Consider the following 16,421-nt stretch of genomic DNA (forward strand, 5'->3'; position numbering starts at 1 on the left):
TTGCTGCATCTATTGTCTATTGTCAATCCAGGCCTTTCACTATCAGCTCTTCGTATCTAGATGTTAATAGACAATAAGTGCAGGGGTAGGCCATTTGGCCCTTCGAGCCAGCACCGCCATTCAATGTGATCATGGCTGATGGTGTTAAGAGTGAAGGAGAGGAACCATGACTCACCCCCTGTGCTTTTCATTCAGCTTCTTCATGTAGGCCTCCACCACCTCTGCGGCCTCCTGCTCCTTCATCAGCAGGTTGCCCGACACGTTGCAACGGAGGTCGATCCAGTCGGAGCGCAGGGAGTGGAAGTCCATGTTGTTGACGCTGAAGGTCTGCTCCCAGCTGACCGCCGTGTCATGTACGTGTCCGTAGAAGCTCTGGTCATCGGGCACCTCCTCCTCCCCCGCTTCCGCCTCCTCCTCCTCCTCCTTGACTGGTTTCCCATTGGCTTTGTCGTCCCTGGCGGGGGGGTCGAACCACTTCCCGCCCTTCCTCCCGTCTGCGTTGGCCTTCTCGTAGATTTCCCCCTCGTTTTTCTGCTCCTCCCCGTCTCCGTTCTCCTTCCCCTCTTCCCCTTTCTGGCCGGCAGGCGGCAAGACTTTGCCGAACCAGTCACTGGCCGCAGCGGGGGGAGTGTCCTTTTTGGAACGGGGGCCCAGCGGGATGAAAGGTCCCGGATTGACCCGCCCGTTGTTCTGACCAAGGGCAGGCTTCTCTGACACAATGGTGTCGCCGTTGATCCTTTCCTCTTTCAGCCCGAACGGCGATGTCAGCTCTGTTGGCTTCAGCCCATCACTTTTCCCCTGGTCGTCCTTCGAGCTCAATGATGCGACGAGACTTTCGTTGGCTCTTTCCCCCGACAACGTGGCCACCGGCTGCTCAACGTAAACGGCTCTCTTCGTGTTTTGACTATTTTTGGCCATTTCTTTCTGCTTCTCCCTCAACCTGTTGTTCTGTCTCTCCAGAGCCCCGGGTCGTCCAACAGCTCTCCGAACGTCCCGGTTCCCTCCCGGAGTGATGTGCCGGGCAAGATGGTCGCTCCCTCTCTCCCGCTGTCTCCCAGACGATCTCGCTGCCTGCTTTCCCAACCCGCCCTTCAACACGACACGCAACTTTTTTTGAAAACTGCGGGGATTTTTTTGACTGGGAGAGCGGGTGCCCCGCGCATTTCCTTTGGCACGAGAAACTTCGCTACTCTTGCCTTCCATTCCTTTCCGCGCCGGCGTTGACCGATGGTCCACAATTGCGTTGCGATCAAGCGTCCCATTGCTAGACTTCTTTTCTGCAGCAAAGAACAGTTTTCGTTTCCTCTTCAAAACATAATCATCATAGTCATCTCCGTAGTCTCTTGCCTTGTCCTCCTTCTCCTCCTCGTCAGGCAAGCGGGCAGGTTTCTCCACTCCTCCTACTCCGTCTCCCGGCTCGAGATGGCTTCCATCTTCCTCGACATCCTTCTGGTTCTGCTCCTGAACTACAGCTTTAAGATTCACCGCCTGCGGGATTTCATCCTCCTCTTCATACGCATATTCATCCCGTTCTGCCGCCACGCTGTCCTTCTGCATCTGCCCTTTATGTCGATCAAACAGTTTTCCTATCAAAAAAAAATATAGGGATCAATATCTTCATTGGGAATTCAGTTCAGTTTAGTTTTTAAGAAGGAACTGCAGATGCTGGAAAATCGAAGGTAGACAAAAATGCTGGAGAAACTCAGCGGGTGCTGCAGCATCTATGGAGCGAAGGAAATAATAATAATAATAATAATACATTTTATTTATGGGCGCCTTTCAAGAGTCTCAAGGACACCTTACAAAAATTGAGCATGTAGAGGAAAAACATGTAATGGGAATGAAATAAATAGTAGAGACATGACTAGTACACAAAGTAAAGACAGAATTCAATACAAAACACAGTATGAGGCAATTAATGCACAGATGAAAAGGGACGGGGACGTGGGGCTAAGGTTAGGCAGAGGTGAAGAGATGGGTCTTGAGGCGGGACTGGAAGATGGTGAGGGACACGGAATTGCGGATCAGTTGGGGGAGGGAGTTCCAGAGCCTGGGAGCTGCCCTGGAGAAGGCTCTGTCCCCAAAACTGCTGAGGTTGGACTTGTGGATGGAGAGGAGACCGGCTGATGTGGATCTGAGGGACCGTGAGGGTTGGTAGGGGGAGAGGAGGTCAGTGAGATATGCGGGGGCCAGATGGTGGAGGGCTTTGTAGGTGAGGACCAGGATCTATGGAGCGAAGGAAATAGGCAACGTTTCGGGCCGAAACCCTGAAGGAAATAGGCAACGTTTCGGCCCGAAACGTTGCCTATTTCCTTCGCTCCATAGATGCTGCTGCACCCGCTGAGTTTCTCCAGCATTTCTGTCTACCTTCGATTCTCCAGCATCTGCAGTTCCTTCTTAAACACAATGGTTTCCCAATTTAGAGATACAGCGCGGAAACAGACCCTTCGGCCCACCGAGTCCGCGCCGACCAGCGATCCCCGCGCACTAACACTACCCCCACACACCCACTAGGGACAATTTACGCCCACACCAATGCCAATTCACCTACAAACCCGTACGTCTTTGGAGCGTGGGAGGAAACCGAAGATCTCGGAGAAAACCCACGTGGGTCACGGAGAGAACGCGGCAAACTCCGTACAGGCGGCGCCCGTAGTGGGGATCGAACCCGGGTCTCCGGCGCTGCATTCGCTGTAAGGCAGCAACTCTACCACTGCGCCACCGTGACTGCCCTATCACAGTTCTAGTCATCTACTAGAGGAAGGATGTGTACGAAGGAATTGCAGATGCTGGTTTAAACCGAAGATGGACACAAAGTGCTGGAGTAGCTCAGCGGGACAGGCAGCATCTCTGGAGAGAAGGAAGGGGTGACGTTTCGAGTCGAGACCCTTCCTTAGACTGATAGTCGGGGGGATATGGAAATGAGAGATACAGAGGGTGACGATCGAAGGTATCTCTTTGTAAAGGATAGCAAAAGGATTTGAGTATAGGAGCAGGGAGGTTCTACTGCAGTTGTACGGGGTCTTAGTGAGACCACACCTGGAGTATTGAGTACAGTTTTGGTCTCCTAATCTGAGGAAAGACATTCTTGCCATAGAGGGAGTGCAGAGAAGGTTCACCAGACTGATTCCTGGCATGTCAGGACTTTCATATGAAGAAAGACTGGATAGACTCGGCTTGTACTCGCTAGAATTTAGAAGATTGAGGGGGGATCTTATAGAAACTTACAAAATTCTTAAGGGGTTGGACAGGCTAGATGCAGGAAGATTGTTCCCGATGTTGGGGAAGTCCAGAACAAGGGGTCACAGTTTAAGGATAAGAGGGAATTCATTTAGGACCGAGATGAGGAAAACATTTTTCACACAGAGAGTGGTGAATCTCTGGAATTCTCTGCCACAGAAGGTAGTTGAGGCCAGTTCATTGGCTATATTTAAGAGGGAGTTAGATGTGGCCCTTGTGGCTAAAGGGATTAGAGGGTATGGAGAGAAGGCAGGTACAGGATACTGAGTTGGATGATCAGCCATGATCATATTGAATGGCGGTGCAGGCTCGAAGGGCCGAATGGCCTCCTCCTGCATCTATTTTCTATGTTTCTATGTCTATATAGAGAGATATAGAACAAGTGTATGAAAGATTTGCAAAAAAGTAACGCTGATGAAGGAAAGGTGGAGCCCACAATGGTCCATTGTTGGTTGTGGGCTCGGTGTTAACGAGTTATGTTAGGCTGGAAAGAGTGCAGAGAGGAATTACGAGAATGTTGCCAGAACTCGAGGGCCTGAGCTACAGGGAGAGGTTGGGAAGGCTAGGACTATATTCCTTGGAGCGCAGTGGAAAAAGGTGTAGAAGATCATGAGAGGAATGGATAGGGCAAAATGTGCAGAGCCTTTTATCCAGAGTAGGGCAATCCCTGGTAGATTAGGAAGATTTAATAGGACCGTGAGGGACAACTCTTTTTACACAGGGTGGTGGGTGTGTGGAGCAAGCTGCTGGAGGAGGTAGTTGAGGAAGGGATGAGAACAACTTTGAAAAACACTTGGCATTTAGACAAGTACATGGATAGGTCAGGTTTAGAGGGATGTAGGCCAAACACGGGCAGGTTGGACTGGTGTAGTTGGGGCATTTTGGTCGGCGTGGGCAAGTTGGGCCGGTGGACCTGTTTCCGTACTGAATGACTCTACGACCATCCAGAAGATAGACACAAAATGCTGGAGTAACTCAGCGGGACAGGCAGCAGCATATCTGGAGAGAAGGAATGGGTGACGTTTCGGGTCGAGACCCTTCTTCAGACCATTCTGAAACGTCATCCATCCCTTCTCTCCAGAGATGCTGCTTGTCCCACTGAGCTACCCCAGCACTTTGAGCGTCTACCTTCGGTTCAAACCAGCATCTGAAGTTCCTTGGCCGTCAAAAAATGCCAGATTAACTCAGCGGGACAGGCAGCATCTCTGGAGAGAAGGATAGGGGACGATCAGCCATGACCACAACGAATGGCGGTGCTGGCTCGAAGGGCCGAATGGCCTCCTCCTGCACCTAGTTTCTATGTTTCTATGAATGGGTGACATTTCGGGTCGAGACCCTTCTTCAGTCTGATGTTCCTTCCTGCACATATGGCCATCCAATTACATTTTAAAATCTCTCCCACTGTAAGATGATTTTCATTCATTTTTCATGAGAATTGACTGCAGGCAGATTATTTACTGGACAGTCACAGGCCCAGATACATCAGTTGCCATCACCTGCTGCGATCCTGAGAGAATGCTCCAACTTTCCCTCGTTTGATTTTTGTGGCGTTGTGTCCATCTTCATATATTTGTAGAATCCAAATCTGTGGGATCGATACATCATGGATTACGTAACGTCGGTGACATTTTAACGTGGGTCTTTATATTTTTAGTTTAGGAGATACAGCGCGGGAACAGGCCCTTCGGCCCACCGAGTTCGTGCCAACCAGCGATCCCCGCACACTAACACTATCCCACACACTCACACTAGGGACAATTTACACGTACGCCAAGCCAATTCACCTACAAACCTGTGCGTCTTTGGAGTGTGGGAGGAGACCGGAGATCCCGGAGAAAACCCACGCAGGCCGCAGGGAGAACGTACAAACTCTGTACAGACAGCACCCGTAGTCGGGATCGAACCCGGGTCTCTGGCGCCGTAAGGCAGCAACTCTACCGCTGCACCACCGTGCCGTCATTTCAATTTAACAAAAATAGGGACATACTTTCCGGTCATTATTAAGAATGCATTAAATTATTAATTACGACAGTTGCTCATGTGGTTTTATCTTTCGTTAATAGTCCCCATTATTCCCGATGGATTTTCCTCAATTATTTTTCACTTTTGATTTTATCAATGTACGCATTGGGACTCAAATGTCAAAAGTCAAACTCAACAGACTTGGTCGGGTTTGGGTAGAGTTGCTGCCTTACAGCACCGGAGACTTGGCATCGATTCTGACTACGGGCGCCTTCTTTACAGAGTTTGTACGTTCTCCCTGGGACCGAGTGGGTTTCCTCCAGGTGCTCCGGTTTCTTCACACTTTCCAAAGATGAAAGATGTGCAGGTTTGTAGGTTAATTCCCCTCTGTAAATAGTCTCTGGTGTGTAGGAATGCATTAGTGTGGATGGGTGATCGTTGGTCGGCATGGACTCGCTGGGCCGAAGGGCCTGTTTCCATGCTGTGTCTCTAAATTAACCAAGACTAAGAATTTGCAAGTAATTTCTAAGGAGGACAATGATACTTATTAAAATATGGGAAGGTTAAAACTCAAAGGAATCCATGCATTAATTCAAAGCACTAACATGGAGAAACAAATCAGAATTTACACACAATACTCATGCTTTATGAGCCAAGTGTGTTTTGCAACATATGATGAATTTAATTTGCCATACAGTCATATTAATAATAAAAAGTCAACAGAACACACAAAATACACCAACGCCTGAATTAATTTTCATCAAATTAACCATCATTTTTATTTCTATTAATTTTTCGATTCACCTCGCTAGCATTTCATTTTGTATGATCTTACCTTTCCAAGTAATACATATTTTCAAAATAAAAGCATTTGTTTTCCGATTCCATGTGCGTTAGCCGTGTGTAGTCGTTGGGATAGACGTACGTCAGATGGACCTACGATTTACAAAAATGCGGAAATATTATGACGTACAATGTGTGGCACGAAAATGAAACCAATGGACAATAGACAATAGGTGCAGGGGTAGGCCATTTGGCCCTATGAGCCAGCAATGTGATCATGGCTGATCATCCCCAATCAGTACCCCGTTCCTGCCTTCTCTCCATATCCCCTGACTCCACTATTTATAAGAGCCCTATCTAGCTCTCTCTTGAAAGCATCCAGAAAACTGAGGCAGAGAATTCCACAGACTCACAACTCTCTGTGAGAAAAAGTGTTTCCTCGTCTCCGTTCTAAATGGCTTACTCCTTATTCTTAAACTGTGTGGCCCCTGGATCTGGACTCCCCCAACATCGGGAACATGTTTCCTGCCTCTAGCGTGTCCAAGCCCTTAACAATTTTATATGTTTCAATGAGATATCCTCTCATCCTTCTAAACTCCAGAGTGTACAAGCCCAGCTGCTCCATTCTCTCAGCAAATGACAGTCCGGCCATCCCGGGAATTAACCTTGTGAACCTCCGCTGCACTGTCAAATACATATTGGAATGGTACAGTACTTTCTACGTCACGTGTATAGTGAAATCCTTTCTTGTATACAGTTCAATACAAGCATGCACATAGATAAACATCTTATACACAGTACAAGTGTGCAACAGTCGTACACTGACACTGTGTACAGAGTCGCCAGTTTGGCCCCATTTTCAAGTCCCAGTTGTTCACGCTCACAAGTTATTGGAGTAGAATTAGGCCATTCGGCCCATCGAGTCCACTCCGCCATTCAATCATGAATGAATAAGTTTATTGGCCAGGTATATTCACATACAAGGAATTTGCCTTGGTGCTCCACCCGCGAGTGACAACATGGCACGCAGTGACCGTTAGGAATGGCGCATAAAATGTTAGACATTAATAATAAAACATTATCGATTAAACATGTGAATTACATATAATACCAGAGCAAAAGGAGGCTACAGATTTTTGGTTATTGAGTAGAGCTTCTACTCGTGTCTGGCTGTGGCAGCTTTGATCGTCCGGAGTCGCCTTCCAGAGGGAAGTGATTCAAAGAGTTTGTGGCCAGGGTGAGAGGCTGATGACCATGGGTCATGACCATAGTTTGCAGTCAGGGGTCATGGCTGATCTCTGCCTCCACAGGGAGCCCCATTTTCCTGCCTTCTCCCCATAACGTTCCTACTGCAGAAACTTCCTACAGCCTGTCGATTCTTTTTTAAGCAGGAACATTCAGATTACATACCCCTCCCCCCCCCCCGTCACCAGAGGGTGGCTCAAGTGGTTTAATGAAGAGCATGGTTTTGTTTAGAGATACAGCCCAGAAACAGGCCTATCAGCCCACCAAGTCAGTACCGTGCCTTGATTGAATGGCGGAGTAGACTTGATGGGCCGAATGGCCTAATTCTGCTCCTATCAATTATGAACACGTCACCTATCCATGTTCTCCACAGATGCTGCCTGACCCGCTGAGTTACTCCAGCACTCTGTGAAACATCACCTATCCATGTTCCCCACAGATGCTGCCTGACCCGCTGAGTTACTCCAGCACTCTGTGAAACATCACCTATCCAGGTTCTCCACAGATGCTGCCTGACCCGCTGATGTTACTCCAGCACTCTGTGTTCTACACATGATTCCGGCATCTGCAGTTCCTTGTCTGGATGGTCGGGAATCAAACTGAATTACCAACTGCACGGCAGCTAAGAACCAAATAATTCTGGGATTAATATAATATGAAGCTGACTGTACACATTAGGGGGAAAAGAAAAACCACAAGTCATTTTGTTAGTGTCACTTTCACAATACATCTTTCTCTAACACTGGCCACGTAATCAGAAAATAAGATGCTCACAAACTGTAATCCTTGGTAACGGAGTATAGGAAATCCGTTAATGATATAGCTGGGTTTGTACGCACAGTCAGGCAGCACTTGATCCACATGGGACTCCGTTATCAGAGGCACTGCAAAAGGCATTATTGAAAACTGGTGAGATATTATCATGTACAAGTCTTGATATATATTTTTTTAAAGATACTTTTATTACTAAACAATGTATTCAACTCAATACTATAACACTGTTTGTGTATTAGACAATAGACAATAGACAATAGGCCGAAATCCTGAAGGAAATAGGCAACGTTTCGGGCCAAAACCCATAAGGGTTTCGGCCCGAAACGTTGCCTATTTTCTTCGCTCCATAGATGCTGCTGCACCCGCTGAGTTTCTCCAGCACTTTTGTCTACCTTCGATGCTACTAGTTGCCTATTTCCTTCGCTCCATAGATGCTGCTGCACCCGCTGAGTTTCTCCAGCACTTTTGTCTACCTTCGATGCTACGAGTTGCCTATTTCCTTCGCTCCATAGATGCTGCCGCACCCGCTGAGTTTCTCCAGCATTTTTGTCTACCTATTGTTATAGTCATTGTCTATTGAAACCAGAAGGGTTTCAATAGACAATAGGTGCAGGAGTAGGCCATTCGGCCCTTCGAGCCAGCACTGCCATTCAATGTGATCATGGCTGATCATCCCCAATCAGTAACCCCGTTCCTGCCTTCTCCCCATATCCCCTGACTCCGCTATCTTTAAGAGCCCTATCTAGCTCTCTCTTGAAAGCATCCAGAGAACCGGCCTCCACCGCCCTCTGAGGCAGAGAATTCCACAGACTCACCACTCTCTGTGAGAAAAAGTGTTTCCTGGTCTCCGTTCTAAATGGCTTACCCCTTATTCTTAAACTGTGTGTGTCCCCTGGTTCTGGACTGTGGCCCCTGGTTCTGGATTCATTATTTATGTATCTAGTAATAAACTCTAAGCATATAATTCGACCATTCGACGAAAGCAAGTATTTTCAAGTATTTTTTGTGAAGGGCTGTCTTTGTTTATGTAAGGATGGCTTGTTGGAAAAATGTCTCTTGAAGAAATTGAATGACCTGTTTGGACTATTAAACACACAAAAGGAAGAAACAGTTTCTGACATTGGAGCCTGGCCTTGCTTAGCCAATATGAATCTACAGTTACAGATTGCAAGGGCATTGACAGGAAACAAAATCCACCTTCATCTCGATCAATCCCTTTGCCAACGTCAAGTGGAGTAACAAATCATCTCCACAGGGTGGCGCTGCGGTAGAGTCGCTGCCTCACAGCGCCAGAGACCCGGGTTCGATCCCGACTACGGGTGCTGTCTATACGGAGTTTGCATGTTCTCCCCGTGGCCTACGCGGGTTCCCCCCGGGATCGCCAGTTTCCTCCCACACTCCAAAGACGCACAGGTTTGTAGGTTGGCACACAAATAAGCTGGAGAAACTCAGCGGGTGCAACAGCATCTATGGAGCGAAGGAAATAGGCAACGTTTCGGGCCGAAACCCTGAAGGAAATAGGCAACGTTTTGAGCCGAAACCCTGAAGGAAATAGGCAACGTTTCGGGCCGAAACCCTTCCGGGTTTCGGCCCGAAACTTTGCCTATTTCCATCAGGGTTTCGGCCCTAAACGTTGCCTATTTCCTTCGCTCCATAGATGCTGTTGCACCCGCTGAGTTTCTCCAGCTTTTTTGTGCCCCTTCGATTTTCCAGCATCTGCAGTTAACTGGCTTGGTATAAGTGTAAATTGTCCCTAGTGTGTGTAGGGTAGTGTTGCTGTGCGGTGATCGCTGGCCACTAGTTTAGAGATACAGTGCGGAAACAGGCCCTTCCGTGCTGTATCTGTCGGTGGGCTGAAGGGCCTGTTTCCGCGCTGTATCTCTAAACTAAACTAAACTGTATAAGATCATGAGGGGAATAGATTGGGGAGTTGCACAGAGTCTCTTGCCCAGAGTTGGGGAATCGAGGACCAGAGGACACAGGTTCAAGGTGAAGGGGAAAAGATTCAATAGGAATCTGAGGGGTAACTTTTTCACACAAAGGGTGGTGGGTGTATGGAACAAGCTGCCAGAGGAGGTAGTTGAGGCTGGGACTATCCCAACATTTAAGAAAAAGTTAGACAGGTACGTGGATAGGACAGATGTGGAGGGATATGGACCAAGCGCAGGCTGGTGGGACTAGTGTAACTGGGACATGTTGGCCGGTGTGGGCAAGTTGGGCCGAAGGGCCTGTTTCCACACTGTATCACTCTATGACTAGTGTAGCTGGGACATGTTGGCTGGTGTGGGCAAGTTGGGCCGAAGGGCCTGTTTCCACACTGTATCAATCTATGACTAATCTTGATGCTATTAGTTGGAAACCACAGGATCTGACAAGGCGTGGAAACAACTTTGTGGGTTCAATGACTAGATTGGAATGGAATTGATGCCATATGACTAAGCTAACTTAGTGCATAGAACTGCATTCTTCAGGAGAAGGGGAGAGATTAATATTAAAGAGCTACATCCAGGCTTTAGGAGACACAGCAAGCACATGGGGAGACACTTCATCTTTTAGCTCAGGGGTGTCAAACTCGCGGCCCGCGGGCCGAATGCGGCCCCGTGAAGGGTCCCGATCTGGCCCGCAGGATGATTTACCCAATGCCAGAGCGGGCTGCAGCTGTCCGCCGTGCCAGATCACACTGCGATCGTGCGTTCACGCCGCGCTCCGGCATGCATGAAGTCGCATTTTGCCCGTGCTAAATCGAGTTTGACACCCCTGTTTTACCCTCAACCATGGACTTGATCGAACCACCATATATTCCAACACTAGGGCACACTGTCAGCGCATCCACAGCCTACACCTCGATTCCAAAGGCAACAGCTTGTTAAAGGCCTTTCATTATCAGACTGATTCCTGGGATTTCATATGAAGAAAGACTGGATAGACTCGGCTTGTACTCGCTAGAATTTAGAAGATTGAGGGGGGATCTTATAGAAACTTACAAAATTCTTAAGGGGTTGGACAGGCTAGATGCAGGAAGATTGTTCCCGATGTTGGGGAAGTCCAGAACAAGGGGCCACAGTTTAAGGATAAGAGGGAAGTCTTTTAGGACCGAGATGAGGAAAACATTTTTCACACAGAGAGTGGTGAATCTGTGGAATTCTCTGCCACAGAAGGTAGTTGAGGCCAGTTCATTGGCTATATTTAAGAGGATTAGATGTGGCCCTTGTGGCTAAAGGGATCAGGGGGTATGGAGAGAAGGCAGGTACAGGATACTGAGTTGGATGATCAGCCATGTTGCCTATTTTCTTCAGGGTTTCGGCCCGAAACGTTGCCTATTTCCTTCGATCCATAGATGCTGCTGCACCCGCTGAGTTTCTCCAGCACTTTTGTCTACCTTCGATTTTCCAGCATCTGCAGTTCCTTCTTAAACAACCTACAAACCTGTACTGTGTTTGGAGTGTGGGAGGAAATCAGAGCACCTGGAGAAAACCCCACGCAGGTCACGGGGAGAACGTGCAAACTCCGTACAGACAGTGCCCGTAGTCAGGATCGAACCTGGGTCTCTGGCAACTTGAGGCAGCGACTCTACCCGCTCCTCCACCGTGCCGTCAAACATCGACAAAACACTGGGGAGGGTGGGGAGGAGGAAGAGGCTGATTATTCGTGAGTTACAAAGCCTACACTTTGTGAACCAGCACCTGCAGTTCCTTGCCTCAAGTGTGGGAAGGAACTGCAGATGCTGGTTTAAACCGAAGATAGACGCAAAAAGCTGGAGTAACTCAGCGGGACAGGCAGCATCTCCGGAGAGAAGGAATGGGTGACGTTTAGGGTCGAGACCCTTCGATATCTCTGTTTTCTCTTTCCCCTGACTCAATAGACAATAGGCCATTCGGCCCTTCAAGCCAGCACCGCCATTCAATGTGATTATGGCTGATCATCCACAATCAGTACCCGTTCCTGCCTTCTCCCCACATCCCCTGACTCCGCTATCTTCAAGAGCCCTATCTAGCTCTCTCTTGAAAGCATCCAGAGAACCAGCCTCCACCGCCCTCTGAGGCAGAGAATTCCACAGACTCACCACTCTCTGTGTGAAAATGTTTCTCCTCATCTCCGTTCTAAATGGCTTACCCCTTATTCTCAAACTGTGGCCCCTGAACTCCAGCGGATTCCACAGACTCACAACTCTCTGTGTGAAAAAGTGTTTCCTCGTCTCCGTTCTCAGTCTGAAGAAGAGTGTCGACTTGAAAAGGCCGCCCATTCCTTCTCTCCAGAGATGCTGCCTGAACCGCTGAGTTACTCCGGCGTTTTGTGTCTACCTGCGGTTCCTTGAGTCAACGTTGGTTATGAATGCACGGTGAGCTTGCACTGGGCACGATACTTGTGGGGAAAGCTTACGATTGAAAAAAGTGTCGCGCGGATCGTCCCTCAGCATGTCCGCCGGATGGTCTGTTTGTGAACGCAGGTAACTGTAGCGCTTTTTATAACTCGCTGCCGACTGAGGGATGTGCCACACCTCGTTTAGTTTTATCAACGACTCATCTGAAATGGGAAAGAAGAGACATTTAGATCGGGGAACAGTCACAGCACAAATGCATCTTTCTGCACCGCACGTAACGCCGAGTTAAACTAATCTCCCCTGCCCGCACGTGATCCGTACACCTCCATTCCCTGCGTATCTACGTACAGTTCTCAAAGCCTCTTAAACACCACTATCGTATCTGCCTCCACCACCACCCTCTGTGTAAAAACAACTTCAGAGTCACAGAGTGATACAGTGTGGAAACAGGCCCTTCGGCCCAACTTGCCCACCCTAGCCAACATGTCCCAGCTACACTAGTCATAGAGTGATACAGTGTGGAAACAGGCCCTTCGGCCCAACTTGCCCACACCAACCAACATGTCCCAGCTACACTAGTCATAGAGTGATACAGTGTGGAAACAGGCCCTTCAGCCCAACTTGCCCACACTGGCCAACATGTCCCAGTTGAGGCTGGGACAATCCCAACATTTAAGAGACAGTTAGGCAGGGTACATGGTTTGCAGGGATAGACAATAGGTGCAGGAGTAGGCCATTCGGCCCTTCGAGCCAGCACCGCCATTCAATGTGATCATGGCCGATCATCCCCAATCAGTACCCCGTTCCTGCCTTCTCCCCATATCCCCTGACTCCGCTATCTTTAAGAGCCCTATCTAGCTCTCTCTTGAAAGTATCCAGAGAACCGGCCTCCACCGCCCTCTGAGGTAGAGAATTCCACAGACTCACCACTCTCTGTGAGAAAAAGTGTTTCCTTGTCTCCGTTCTAAATGGCTTACTCCTTATTCTTAGACTGTGTGTGGCCCCTGGTTCTGGACTCCCCCAACATGGGGAACATGTTTCCTGCCTCTAGCGTGTACAAGCCCTTAATAATCGTATGTGTTTCAATAAGATTCCCTCTCATCCTTCTAAACTCCAGTGAATACAAGGACCAAACGTGGGCAGGTGGGACTAGATTAGTTATAATGCCCATCACTGCCGGCCGATCAATGTCTGCTGCTTGCAAGTTAATGATGGTTCGTCAGTACAGCGAATATAAATACAATGTGTCACTTACTAATATAAAGTGAAATATACCGAGAATCAATAACGTTGAATTTCAGGTCAATATTGGAAAGTCGCCACTGTGAGAGAGAAATAAAAGTGAATATTAGATCAGTAATAAACACAGCATTGGCTTATTATTCCCCCAATCAGGTTCCGAGAGTGGCCTTTAATTTGCTCTGAAAATCTTTAACTCCTGATTATTGTTCCCGCAAACACTGGCACGCTGACCTCTCCAGTAAATACAACAGTCCAGCACAGGAACAGGCCCTTCTGCCCACCATGCCTGTGCTGGACATGCCGCCAAGATGACCTAACCTCATCTTCCCGCACGCCTTGAATGTGGGAGGGAACCGAAGATCCCGTAGTAGGGATCGAACCCGGGTCTCCGGCGCTTCAAGCGCTGTAAGGCAGGAACTCTACCGCTGAGCCACCGTGCCACAACAATTGGTAATGTTGCTGCCTTACAGCACCAGAGACCCCAGTTTGGACACGCTGGAGGCATACTCTGTAGTTTAGAAGGATGAGAGGGCATCTCATTGGAACATATAAGATCATTAAGGGTTTGGACACGCTAGAGGCAGGAAACATGTTCCCGATGTTGGGGGGAGTCCAGAACCAGGGGCCACAGTTTTAGAATAAGGGGTAAGCCATTTAGAACGGAGATGAGGAAACAATTTTTCTCACAGAGTTGTGAGTCTGTGGAATTTTCTGCCTCAGGTGGAGGCAGGTTCTCCGGATGCATTCAAGAGAGAGCATTCAAGAGAGAGCTAGATAGGGCTCTTAAAAATAGCGGAGTCAGGGGATATGGGGAGAAGGCAGGAACGGGGTACTGATTGGGGATGATCAGCCATGATCGCATTGAATGGCGGTGCTGGCTCAAAGGGCCGAATGGCCTACTCCTGCGTCTATTGTCTATTGGCAGCACCCGTGGTCAGGATGGAACCCGGGTGTCTGGCGCTGTGAGGCAGCAACTCTACCGCTGCGCCACCACAGTGCCATGTTAAATGAAGAGTTACGCTACTTGGATACTGGTGACTTGGATAGGTTGGGTGAGTGGGCAAATGCATGGCAGATGCAGTATAATGTGGATAAATGTGAGGTTATCCACTTTGGTGGCAAAAACAGGAAAGTAGACTATTATCTGAATGGTGACCGATTAGGAAAAGGGGAGATGCAACGAGACCTGGGTGTCATGGTACACCAGTCATTGAAAGTAAGCATGCAGGTGCAGCAGGCAGTGAAGAAAGCAAATGGTATGTTAGCATTCATAGCAAAAGGATTTGAGTATAAGAGCAGGGAGGTTCTACTGCAGTTGTACAGGGTCTTGGTGAGACCACACCTGGAGTATTGCGTACAGTTTTTGTCTCCTAATCTGAGGAAAGACATTCTTGCCATAGAGGGAGTACAGAGAAGGTTCACCAGACTGATTCCTGGGATGGCAGGACTTTCATATGAAGAAAGACTGGATAGACTCGGCTTGTACACGCTGGAATTCAGAAGATTGAGGGGGGATCTTATAGAAACTTATAAAATTCTTAAGCCTTTGCCTGTGTGTGAATGTGTGTGAATGTGTGTGAGTGATTGGTGGTGGTCGGAGGGGCCGTAGGCGCAGATTGGCAGCCATGCTTCCGTCAGTCTGCCCCAGGGCAGCTGTGGCTACAGAAGTAGCTTACCACCACCGAGTGTGACTGAGGAGTGAATGAATAATGCGATGTAAAGCGCCTTGAGTATTAGAAAGGCGCTATATAAATCCCATCCATTATTATTATTATTATTAAGGGGTTGGACAGGCTAGATGCAGGAAGATTATTCCCAATGTTGGGGAAGTCCAGAACTAGGGGTCACAGTTTAAGGATAAGAGGGGAGTCTTTTAGGACTGAGATGAGAAAATCATTTTTGCACAGAGATTGGTGAATCTGTGGAATTCTCTGCCACTGAAGGTAGTTGAGGCCAGTTCATTTGGCTATATTTAAGAGGGAGTTAGATGTGGCCCTTGTGGCTAAAGGGATCAGGGGGTATGGAGAGAAGGCAGGTACAGGATACTGAGTTGGATGATCAGTCATGATCATATTGAATGGTGGTGCAGGATCGAAGGGCCGAATGGCCTACTCCTGCACCTATTTTCTATGTCTATGTTTATATGTTTCTACAGGCACTTACAGCAACTTCCACGTGATCTGTTCCCTGGTCATTTTGTTTGTGAAGCACCTCAAAGTAATACTTCCTGGAGGATGACAGGCTGCAGAAAGTACAGAAAATAAGAGCGTTGACATTATAATGACCAAGCAAACATGAAGCCAACTTCAAGTACACCTCTGCACGGATTGTTTCTCCTCTGTTATAAACCTAATGCTCTGTGTGGAAGGAGCTTCAAGTTATCCGTCACGCACACAACCACTTGCCCCGTACAAACGCCTTCTTTAACAAGGTCACCAATACAAAAGGTACACAGCTGACTCAAATATATCGAATAGTGAAAGGCCTGGATAGAGTGGATGTGGAGAAGATGTTTCCACCAGTGGGAGAGTCCTGGGCCAGAGGTCACGGCCTCAGAATTAAAGGACGTTCCTTTAGGAAGGAGATGTGGAGGAATATCTTTAAAGCCCTGCCCCACTGTACGAGTTCATTCAAAGAGTTCTCCCGAGTTTGCCCTGATTCGAACTCGGAGATTTACGGTAATGGCCGCTCGCAGGTACTCGGGGCTCTCGTGGACATTTTTCAACATGTTCCCGAGCTTACCTGCCATTAGCGAGTCTTCCCGAGTACGTCCCCGAGCTCCAACGTACCCGCTACATTCATTCTACGCGCTTACCACGAGTATGATTTTTGTTAAAGCTCTTGGAATGAACTC

General features: G+C 48.3%; 1 protein-coding gene across 1 annotated transcript in view; it reads right to left on the reverse strand.

Annotated features, from left to right (window-relative positions):
- The window catches only part of b4galnt3 (beta-1,4-N-acetyl-galactosaminyltransferase 3), a 101,169-nt gene that overhangs the window by 13,684 nt on the left and 71,064 nt on the right, over positions 1–16,421 (reverse strand). The window contains exons 7-13 of the mRNA XM_033037464.1: positions 15,731–15,809; positions 13,581–13,647; positions 12,385–12,528; positions 8,005–8,114; positions 6,038–6,138; positions 4,737–4,825; positions 176–1,586 (exon numbers count right to left, since the gene is read on the reverse strand). Coding sequence (XP_032893355.1) covers positions 176–1,586; positions 4,737–4,825; positions 6,038–6,138; positions 8,005–8,114; positions 12,385–12,528; positions 13,581–13,647; positions 15,731–15,809 — 2,001 coding nt within the window. The remainder of the gene's footprint in view (positions 1–175; positions 1,587–4,736; positions 4,826–6,037; positions 6,139–8,004; positions 8,115–12,384; positions 12,529–13,580; positions 13,648–15,730; positions 15,810–16,421) is intronic.

Source organism: Amblyraja radiata, chromosome 19 (genome assembly GCF_010909765.2).
Source record: "Amblyraja radiata isolate CabotCenter1 chromosome 19, sAmbRad1.1.pri, whole genome shotgun sequence".
In the NCBI taxonomy this organism is placed as follows: Eukaryota; Metazoa; Chordata; class Chondrichthyes; order Rajiformes; family Rajidae; genus Amblyraja; species Amblyraja radiata.